The 11,427-nt window shown below is 48.4% G+C and overlaps 1 protein-coding gene across 1 annotated transcript in view; it reads right to left on the reverse strand.

Moving 5' to 3' along the window:
• The window catches only part of LOC108803340 (zinc finger protein 585A-like), a gene marked incomplete at both ends in the record, with an annotated part of 40,319 nt that extends 28,998 nt beyond the window's left edge, over window positions 1–11,321 (reverse strand). Inside the window, 2 exons of the mRNA XM_018575187.1 lie at window positions 10,437–10,966; window positions 11,141–11,321. Coding sequence (XP_018430689.1) covers window positions 10,437–10,966; window positions 11,141–11,321 — 711 coding nt within the window. The remainder of the gene's footprint in view (window positions 1–10,436; window positions 10,967–11,140) is intronic.
• Between the last annotated feature and the right edge of the window lie 106 nt (window positions 11,322–11,427).

Raw genomic sequence — 11,427 nt, forward strand, 5'->3', positions numbered from 1 at the left:
GGCCTGGTGGTTATGGTCTTGTTCCCCTAAGTTCCTCCAAACTTGTAGAGAGTTATTAAAGAAGAATGTGTGGACATGGGAAAGGTGTGTGTGTTTTCTCGCCCCATAAATGATCAAATTTCAAAAACTATATGCCAAAGTTCTGTGCTTTCTTCTTGTGCCATGTATATATGTTTAATAAATTTGGATTATATTTTCAATGCACAAGCCAGTGGTTTGGCTTCATCTACAACAGTAGTCTTGAGATAAGCTTCCTTTCCTGGTGACCACCTGTGTTCCTGAGAGAAGTTCCAATTCCTGGAGACCGCCAATGTGTTTTTGAGGGAAGTTCCAGGTCCTAGTGACCCCTGGTGTTCCTGAGAGAAGTTCCAGTTCATGGCGACCCTCCGTGCTCCTGAGAAAAGTTTCAGGTCCTAGTGACCCTCCGTGTTCCTGAGAGAAGTTCCAGTTCACGGTTACCCTCAGTGTTCCTGAGAGAAGTTCCAGTTCACGGTTACCCTCAGTGTTCCTGAGAAAAGTTCCAGTTCACGGTTACCCTCAGTGTTCCTGAGAGAAGTTCCAGTTCATGGTGACCCTCAATGTTCCAGAGAGAAGTTCCAGTTCACGGTGACCCTCCGTGCTCCTGTGAGAAGTTCCAGTTCATGGCGACCCTCCGTGTTCCTGAGAAAAGTTCCCGTTCACGGTGACCCACCGTGTTCCTGAGAGAAGTTCCCGTTCATGGCAACCATCCGTGTTCCTGAAAGAACATGTGTTTTTTTTTTATTATTATTAGATTTATTTTATTTCATTTTAATTTTAAAAACTGTTTTTTTTTTTTTTTTTACTTTACTTTGACTGCTATCACATGGGGGGGCTTGCAAGCCCCCCCATGTAATAGCAGATGGTGGTGACAGGTCCTCTTTAAGGTGATGCTGGGGGTCCAAAAGACCCTCAGTGTCACCTTTACACTAGAAATAAGCTATTGAAGTGCAGATCGCACTTCAATAGCTTATAGCTGGGCTGCAGGAGCCCAGAACTGACAGCCCAGGGACCGGAAGTGATGCAATCTGCATCGCTCCCGGTCCCATAGAACGGGGAGGGGATCGATGAACGGAAGTTCGTCGACCTCCTCCCCAGCTCCCCGCGGACACAAAGATCGCCGGTCCCGGGCCCGTAGGAGGGGCAACGGAGCCCGGGAAGCACGGCGGGGGGGGGGGCGGCCCCTTCTTCGGGACGCAGAAGCGATCTGGCGACAGGTAAGTCGCCAGAATCGCTTCTGTTGTAAAGCCCACAGTCGGCTCTACAAGTTTAAACAGACTCCCGGCGGCAAAAGTCGCCGGGAGTCTGTTTAAACAGCCCCGATGCTGGCGACGTACACTGTACGTCGTCTGTCACGAAGGGGTTAATGGTGACCCTCAGTGTTCCAGAGAGAAGTTCCAGTTCATGGCGACCCTCCGTGTTCCTGAGAGAAGTTCCAGTTCATGGTGACCCTCAGTGCTCCTGAGAGAAGTTTCAGGTCCCAGTGACCCTCGGTGCTGCTGAGAGAAGTTCCAGTTCATGGTGACCCTCAGTGTTCCTGAGAGAAGTTCCAGTTCATGGTGACCATCCGTGTTCCTGAGAGAAGTTCCAGTTCATGGTGACCCTCAGTGTTCCTGAGAGAAGTTCCAGTTCACGGTGACCATCCATGTTCCTGAGAGAAGTTCCAGTTCACGGTGACCCTCCGTGTTCCTGAGAGAAGTTTCAGGTCCCAGTGACCCTCAGTGTTCCTGAGAGAAGTTCCAGTTCCCGTTGACAACCAGTGTTCCTAAGGGAAGTTCCAATTGTTAGTGACAGTAGTGTTCCTGGGAGAAGGTCCAGTTCCTAGTGACCCCCCACGTTCCTGAGAGAAGTTCCATTTCTTAGAGACCGCAAGTGTGTTTTTGAGGGAAGTTCCTAGTCACCACTGGAGTTCCTGAGAAAAGTTCCAGTTCCCGCTGACAACCAGAGTTCCTGACTGAAGATCCTTTATCTAGTTACCCCAAAGTCCCTGACAGAAGTTCTAGTTCCTATTGACCCCCGGTGTTCCTGAGAGAAGTTCCAGTTCCTAGTGACCCCCGGTGTTCCTGAGGGAAGTTCTAGCTCCTAGTGACCCCCGGTGTTCCTGAGGGAAGTTCCAGTTGCTAGGGACCGTAGTGTTCCCGAGAGTTCCTAGTTCTGTTGGGGAATTCTGAACAGGGCTTCAGTCAGGCTCCGGGCCTGGTGGTTAGGGTCTTGTTCCTCTCACCTCCTCCACTCTTGGCTCTTTACGCTCCGAGTAGGTATTGGATGTGTAGAGTGTGACATAAGTGGGCTTGGCTGCTACTGACGAGGGTGAAAGTTATGACCTATGACGGGCCAATCAGCTTCTTTGGATAAATGATGAAATTGGGGTAACTAGATCCCAAAATTTTCCTCTTAGCTGATACAGCGCCAAATATGTCAGATGAATAAACTTGGATCATATTTTCACTGGTCCGGGTTCATCTACAGCAATGGTCACATCAGCGACACAATGGTTGGTGTCCATTGAAGGGTCCAAGAGGCCTTTGTGTGTTTTGGGTTTGCCTCTGGAATGCTCTTCCTCCTGAGTGAAGAGAGCTGCCTTGGCCGTGCCTGCTCAGTGGACATTTCCCGCACACTGGCTTTGGGTCAGAATGAAGGAAGAGGGAGCCAGTTACTGAGAAAGCCAAGAATGCCCTCGGTGTAGAGCAACCTCATCTGCCTGGTCACGTTCTGTCTCGGGAAGGGTGCCAACTGTCACTTATTACCGTCCCACACTAAAAACCTCTCAACGTAACGTAAGCTGTACAGTCAGTGAACCGACCCATCAAACTAGGATCATCTACCTCACCATGCTGTCCAGCCCAGGCCCTGCTAGCCCACCCAGCCTTTAAGACCAGGCCCAGCCATCCCACTCATCGGTCAACCCGAGGCCAAACTAGCCCACTCATGTGCAAAGCCAAGGCCCAGTTATTCCACTCATCTGCCAGGCCCAAGTAGCCCACTCACCTGTCATGCTCAGTCTCTCCTAGCCCACTCATCTGTGAAGCTGATCCTCGGCTAGCCCTCTTATCTGCCAAGCCCAGGCCCAGTTAGCCCACTCGTCTGTCATGCCCAGGACCAGCTACCTCAACCATCTGTCAAGCCCAGGCCCACCTAGCTCAATCATTTGCCAAGCCCAGGCCCACCTAGCTCAATCATCTGTCAAGCCCAGGCCTAGCTAGCCACACATCTGTTAAGCCCAACTAGTTCACTCATCTGTCATGCCCAAGACCACCTAGCCCACTCATCTGTCATGCCCAGGCCCACCTAGCCCGCTCATCTGTCATGCCCAGGCCCACTCATCTGTCATGCCCAGGCCCACCTAGCCCACTCATCTGTCATGCCCAGGCCCACCTAGCCCACTCATCTGTCATGCCCAGGCCCACCTAGCCGCCCACTCATCTGTCATGCCCAGGCCCACCTAGCCAAGTTCACGGTGACCATCCATGTTCCTGAGAGAAGTTCCAGTTCACGGTGACCCTCCGTGTTCCTGAGAGAAGTTTCAGGTCCCAGTGACCCTCAGTGTTCCTGAGAGAAGTTCCAGTTCATGGTGACCCTCAGTGTTCCTGAGAGAAGTTCCAGTTCACGGTGACCATCCGTGTTCCTGAGAGAAGTTCCAGTTCATGGTGACCCTCAGTGTTCCTGAGAGAAGTTCCAGTTCACGGTGACCATCCGTGTTCCTGAGAGAAGTTCCAGTTCACGGTGACCCTCCGTGTTCCTGAGAGAAGTTTCAGGTCCCAGTGACCCTCAGTGTTCCTGAGAGAAGTTCCAGTTCATGGTGACCCTCAGTGTTCCTGAGAGAAGTTCCAGTTCACGGTGACCATCCGTGTTCCTGAGAGAAGTTCCAGTTCACGGTGACCCTCCGTGTTCCTGAGAGAAGTTTCAGGTCCCAGTGACCCTCAGTGTTCCTGAGAGAAGTTCCAGTTCCCGTTGACAACCAGTGTTCCTAAGGGAAGTTCCAATTGTTAGTGACAGTAGTGTTCCTGGGAGAAGGTCCAGTTCCTAGTGACCCCCCACGTTCCTGAGAGAAGTTCCATTTCTTAGAGACCGCAAGTGTGTTTTTGAGGGAAGTTCCTAGTCACCACTGGAGTTCCTGAGAAAAGTTCCAGTTCCCGCTGACAACCAGAGTTCCTGACTGAAGATCCTTTATCTAGTTACCCCAAAGTCCCTGACAGAAGTTCTAGTTCCTATTGACCCCCGGTGTTCCTGAGAGAAGTTCCAGTTCCTAGTGACCCCCGGTGTTCCTGAGGGAAGTTCTAGCTCCTAGTGACCCCCGGTGTTCCTGAGGGAAGTTCCAGTTGCTAGGGACCGTAGTGTTCCCGAGAGTTCCTAGTTCTGTTGGGGAATTCTGAACAGGGCTTCAGTCAGGCTCCGGGCCTGGTGGTTAGGGTCTTGTTCCTCTCACCTCCTCCACTCTTGGCTCTTTACGCTCCGAGTAGGTATTGGATGTGTAGAGTGTGACATAAGTGGGCTTGGCTGCTACTGACGAGGGTGAAAGTTATGACCTATGACGGGCCAATCAGCTTCTTTGGATAAATGATGAAATTGGGGTAACTAGATCCCAAAATTTTCCTCTTAGCTGATACAGCGCCAAATATGTCAGATGAATAAACTTGGATCATATTTTCACTGGTCCGGGTTCATCTACAGCAATGGTCACATCAGCGACACAATGGTTGGTGTCCATTGAAGGGTCCAAGAGGCCTTTGTGTGTTTTGGGTTTGCCTCTGGAATGCTCTTCCTCCTGAGTGAAGAGAGCTGCCTTGGCCGTGCCTGCTCAGTGGACATTTCCCGCACACTGGCTTTGGGTCAGAATGAAGGAAGAGGGAGCCAGTTACTGAGAAAGCCAAGAATGCCCTCGGTGTAGAGCAACCTCATCTGCCTGGTCACGTTCTGTCTCGGGAAGGGTGCCAACTGTCACTTATTACCGTCCCACACTAAAAACCTCTCAACGTAACGTAAGCTGTACAGTCAGTGAACCGACCCATCAAACTAGGATCATCTACCTCACCATGCTGTCCAGCCCAGGCCCTGCTAGCCCACCCAGCCTTTAAGACCAGGCCCAGCCATCCCACTCATCGGTCAACCCGAGGCCAAACTAGCCCACTCATGTGCAAAGCCAAGGCCCAGTTATTCCACTCATCTGCCAGGCCCAAGTAGCCCACTCACCTGTCATGCTCAGTCTCTCCTAGCCCACTCATCTGTGAAGCTGATCCTCGGCTAGCCCTCTTATCTGCCAAGCCCAGGCCCAGTTAGCCCACTCGTCTGTCATGCCCAGGACCAGCTACCTCAACCATCTGTCAAGCCCAGGCCCACCTAGCTCAATCATTTGCCAAGCCCAGGCCCACCTAGCTCAATCATCTGTCAAGCCCAGGCCTAGCTAGCCACACATCTGTTAAGCCCAACTAGTTCACTCATCTGTCATGCCCAAGACCACCTAGCCCACTCATCTGTCATGCCCAGGCCCACCTAGCCCGCTCATCTGTCATGCCCAGGCCCACTCATCTGTCATGCCCAGGCCCACCTAGCCCACTCATCTGTCATGCCCAGGCCCACCTAGCCGCCCACTCATCTGTCATGCCCAGGCCCACCTAGCCCACTTATCTGTCATGCCCAGGCCCACCTAGCCGCCCACTCATCTGTCATGCCCAGGCCCACCTAGCCGGCCACTCATCTGTCATGCCCAGGCCCACCTAGCCGCTCACTCATCTGTCATGCCCAGGCCCAGTTAGCCAACTCATAATTTTTTAACTTTCCCTTTTTAACATGTGCATTCACATTAAGCCACACCCCTTAATTAAACAGACACACCCACTGTTTTCTGAGAGTTACAAAAGGTGTTTATTAAAAAAAAAAAATGTTGCATAGCTTCTTTGTCCAGCGAAGATGCGTTATGTATGAGCACGTGGCTGTGAGGGGCAAAAACCAAAGTTCTCTTCCGGGAGCATATTAGGTTGTCACCACATCCCTGGTGATCTGTGGGCAAGGTGAGTGTGTCACCGTTTCGGTAACAGGCGACTTTAGCATTTTATCCAACCGAATGTTCTCCTCAACTATCTTTTGATGCCTTCAGGAAGCGTCTATATGTCATCTACTGAGGAGGGAAGGAAGCTGTAGAAGGTGCATCGCCATAGCGCTGTCTCGTGTGGAAAAGACGTGACCTTCCCTGTGTAGAGAAACTTCCCATCTGGAGGAGAAGTCATCACAAGCCGACCCTCAGGTGACACATCTACGCATTTCAGGAGGAGCAACCCAACAAAGACGCATAGGGGAAGGCTGGTGAGTAAGAACTGGACACTGCTCTAGTCATCGACTCTTCACTGGGCATCACATGTGTCATAGAGATGATGTACTGACCTTCACGTTCATCGGAGGAACATCAACAAGTGCTGCATAGTATTGTAGGGTAGAGGAACGAGAGTTCCCGTGTGGTTGCCCTAATTGTCCACTAGATGACATCTACATGAAGGTGGCTTCAATCTTCCACATGAAGGTGTCTTCAGTCATCCACATGAAGGTTCCTTCAACCATCTACATGAAGGTTCCTTCATCTACGTGAAGGTTCCTTCAATCATCTACTTGAAGGTTCCTTCAATCATCTACATGAAGGTTCCTTCAATCATCTACATGAAGGTTCCTTCAATCATCTACATGAAGGTTCCTTCAACCATCTACATGAAGGTTCCTTCAACCATCTACATGAAGGTTCCTTCAACCATCTACATGAAGGTTCCTTCAACCATCTACATGAAGGTTCCTTCAACCATCTACGTGAAGGTTCCTTCAACCATCTACGTGAAGGTTCCTTCAACCATCTACGTGAAGGTTCCTTCAACCATCTACGTGAAGGTTCCTTCAACCATCTACGTGAAGGTTCCTTCAACCATCTACGTGAAGGTTCCTTCAACCATCTACGTGAAGGTTCCTTCAACCATCTACGTGAAGGTTCCTTCAACCATCTACGTGAAGGTTCCTTCAACCATCTACGTGAAGGTTCCTTCAACCATCTACGTGAAGGTTCCTTCAACCATCTACGTGAAGGTTCCTTCAACCATCTACGTGAAGGTTCCTTCAACCATCTACGTGAAGGTTCCTTCAACCATCTACGTGAAGGTTCCTTCAACCATCTACGTGAAGGTTCCTTCAACCATCTACGTGAAGGTTCCTTCAACCATCTACGTGAAGGTTCCTTCAACCATCTACGTGAAGGTTCCTTCAACCATCTACGTGAAGGTTCCTTCAACCATCTACGTGAAGGTTCCTTCAATCATCTACGTGAAGGTTCCTTCAATCATCTACGTGAAGGTTCCTTCAATCATCTACATGAAGGTTCCTTCAATCATCTACATGAAGGTTCCTTCAATCATCTACATGAAGGTTCCTTCAATCATCTACATGAAGGTTCCTTCAATCATCTACATGAAGGTTCCTTCAACCATCTACATGAAGGTTCCTTCAACCATCTACATGAAGGTTCCTTCAACCATCTACATGAAGGTTCCTTCAACCATCTACATGAAGGTTCCTTCAACCATCTACATGAAGGTTCCTTCAACCATCTACATGAAGGTTCCTTCAACCATCTACATGAAGGTTCCTTCAACCATCTACATGAAGGTTCCTTCAATCATCTACATGAAGGTTCCTTCAATCATCTACATGAAGGTTCCTTCAATCATCTACATGAAGGTTCCTTCAATCATCTACATGAAGGTTCCTTCAATCATCTACATGAAGGTTCCATCAATCATTCTACATGAAGGTTCCTTCAATCATCTACATGAAGGTTCCTTCAATCATCTACATGAAGGTTCCTTCAATCATCTACATGAAGGTTTCTTCAATCATCTACATGAAGGTTCCTTCAATCATCTACATGAAGGTTCCTTCAATCAGCTACATGAAGGTTCCTTCCATCATCTACATGAAGGTTCCTTCCATCATCCACATGAAGGTTCCTTCCATCATCCACATGAAGGTTCCTTCCATCATCCACATGAAGGGGCTTCAATCATCCACATGAAGGTTCCTTCAATCACCTACATGAAGGTGGCTCCAATCATCTACATGAAGGTTCCTTCAATTATCTACATGAAGATTCCTTCCATCATCCACATGAAGGTTCCTTCCATCATCCACATGAAGGGGCTTCAATCATCCACATGAAGGTGGCTCCAATCATCTACATGAAGGTTCCTTCAATTATCTACATGAAGATTCCTTCCATCATCCACATGAAGGGGCTTCAATCATCCACATGAAGGTGGCTCCAATCATCTACATGAAGGTTCCTTCAATTATCTACATGAAGATTCCTTCCATCATCCACATGAAGGGGCTTCAATCATCCACATGAAGGTGGCTCCAATCATCTACATGAAGGTTCCTTCAATTATCTACATGAAGATTCCTTCCATCATCCACATGAAGGGGCTTCAATCATCCACATGAAGGTGGCTCCAATCATCTACATGAAGGTTCCTTCAATTATCTACATGAAGATTCCTTCCATCATCCACATGAAGGGGCTTCAATCATCCACATGAAGGTGGCTCCAATCATCTACATGAAGGTTCCTTCAATTATCTACATGAAGATTCCTTCCATCATCCACATGAAGGGGCTTCAATCATCCACATGAAGGTGGCTCCAATCATCTACATGAAGGTTCCTTCAATTATCTACATGAAGATTCCTTCCATCATCCACATGAAGGGGCTTCAATCATCCACATGAAGGTGGCTCCAATCATCTACATGAAGGTTCCTTCAATTATCTACATGAAGATTCCTTCCATCATCCACATGAAGGGGCTTCAATCATCCACATGAAGGTGGCTCCAATCATCTACATGAAGGTTCCTTCAATTATCTACATGAAGATTCCTTCCATCATCCACATGAAGGGGCTTCAATCATCCACATGAAGGTGGCTCCAATCATCTACATGAAGGTTCCTTCAATTATCTACATGAAGATTCCTTCCATCATCCACATGAAGGGGCTTCAATCATCCACATGAAGGTGGCTCCAATCATCTACATGAAGGTTCCTTCAATTATCTACATGAAGATTCCTTCCATCATCCACATGAAGGGGCTTCAATCATCCACATGAAGGTGGCTCCAATCATCTACATGAAGGTTCCTTCAATTATCTACATGAAGATTCCTTCCATCATCCACATGAAGGGGCTTCAATCATCCACATGAAGGTGGCTCCAATCATCTACATGAAGGTTCCTTCAATTATCTACATGAAGATTCCTTCCATCATCCACATGAAGGGGCTTCAATCATCCACATGAAGGTGGCTCCAATCATCTACATGAAGGTTCCTTCAATTATCTACATGAAGATTCCTTCCATCATCCACATGAAGGGGCTTCAATCATCCACATGAAGGTGGCTCCAATCATCTACATGAAGGTTCCTTCAATTATCTACATGAAGATTCCTTCCATCATCCACATGAAGGGGCTTCAATCATCCACATGAAGGTGGCTCCAATCATCTACATGAAGGTTCCTTCAATCATTCTACATGAAGGTTCCTTCAATCATCCTACATGAAGGTTTCTTCCATCATCTACATGAAGGTTTCTTCAACCATCCACATGAAGGGGCTTCAATCATCCACATGAAGGTGGCTCCAATCATCTACATGAAGGTTCCTTCAATCATCTACATGAAGGTGGCTCCAATCATCTACATGAAGGTTCCTTCAATCATCTACATGAAGGTTCCTTCCATCATCCACATGAAGGTTCCTTCCATCATCCACATGAAGAGGCTTTGGTCATCCACATGAAGGTGGCTCCACTCATCCACATGAAGGTTCCTTCCATCATCCACATGAAGAGGCTTTGGTCATCCACATGAAGGTGGTTGACCAAAGTGCTCTGTCCTCGTACATCCCCCATGGGTAAAACCCATATAATCACTTGAGCCCCATCCCAAGATGACCTGCTACTGAAGCGGCAGGGGTGGCACTCAAGCCTACGGTGACTCCTCGTCACAACTGTTTTCCTTTCAGATATAGCGTCACCTAGTGGGCAAATAGGGAACTCTTGTCCCTCCACCCTACAGATGAGATCTGAGCGATGATCTTGTGGTTGGAGATTGTGACGGAGGAGTTCCGGGTGGAATGATATATGGCTCTAATTGACTTATCAATGAACTTGCAAAGGGAGATTGGACTACACTGCCAGGGGGACTCAACCGGCAGTGACCCCCCTCCCCCTCTCTCCTAGCAGAGGAAGCCAGACACAACTTTGAAGTCTTTTGTCATCTCTGAGCTCTTCCTTGAGAAGAGCTCAGCCACGTATTGTCTGAGGTGTATATCAAGGTATGCTTCTTCCCAGTGTGAGACATTTCCCGCACTGGGGACACTATGACACTTTGAGAGTTGCGTGGGTCCTCCGATGTTTGATAAGACAAGATTTCCATGAAAAACATTTCCCGCATTCAGAGCAGGAATACGGCCTTTCCCCAGTGTGAGATCTGTGGTGCGTAACAAGTTCTGATTTCTGCGGAAAACGCTTTCCGCATTCCGAGCAGGAGAACGGCTTCTCACCCGTGTGCAGTCTCTGGTGTTTGGTAAGACTGGACTTATCTGAAAAACAAATGGGGCAATAGGGGCAGGAATACGGCTTCTCCCCCGTGTGGCATCTCTGATGTTTCACAAGGTCCGATTTCCGCGAGAAACATTTCCTACACTCAGGGCAGCCATAGGGCTTCTCGCCCGTGTGCAATTTCTGATGTCTGGAGAGACAGGACTTTTGCGAAAAACCTTTCCCACACTCTGGGCAGGAATACGGCTTCTCCCCCGTGTGAGTTCTGTAATGTACGATGAGTTCTGATTTATGAGAAAAACTTTTCCCACACTCGGAGCAAGAATGGAGCTTCTCGCTCTTTCTCACGGAAAAACCTGATTTGGTGTTAAAATGTTTCCCACAATCAGGGCAGGAAAACCTCTTCTCCCCCTGAATTCCGGCACCATCCCCCACAGGACGAGGTCGCTCAGAGTCAGAGGGATTCCATGGTCTCTCCACACTGTGACGTCCACCATCCATAGCTGAGCTCATTGTCTCTTCTCCCGCACAATCTGCTGTGACGTCCTCATCCTCCATTTTGTGATCTTTCTGAGGACGTGGACATCTCTCTGGTGGCTCCATCATATTTTCCATGTAGAGGTCCATGTGTCCTTCAGAAAGCTTCTTCATCAAACCCTTCTTCTTATCCTCCTCTTTAACAACGATATTATAATCTTCGAGGTTTCCACTCTGGAAATAGAATAAAACATTCCTTGCAACAAAGATGGTTCGGTATAAATCATAACTATCAGTGATAATCACCTACCTGATCATGGTGGGGGATGGTGAGATCTTC

This window comes from Nanorana parkeri, unplaced genomic scaffold, assembly GCF_000935625.1.
Source record: "Nanorana parkeri isolate BGI_ZX_2015 unplaced genomic scaffold, ASM93562v1 scaffold3617, whole genome shotgun sequence".
Lineage (NCBI taxonomy): Eukaryota > Metazoa > Chordata > Amphibia > Anura > Dicroglossidae > Nanorana > Nanorana parkeri.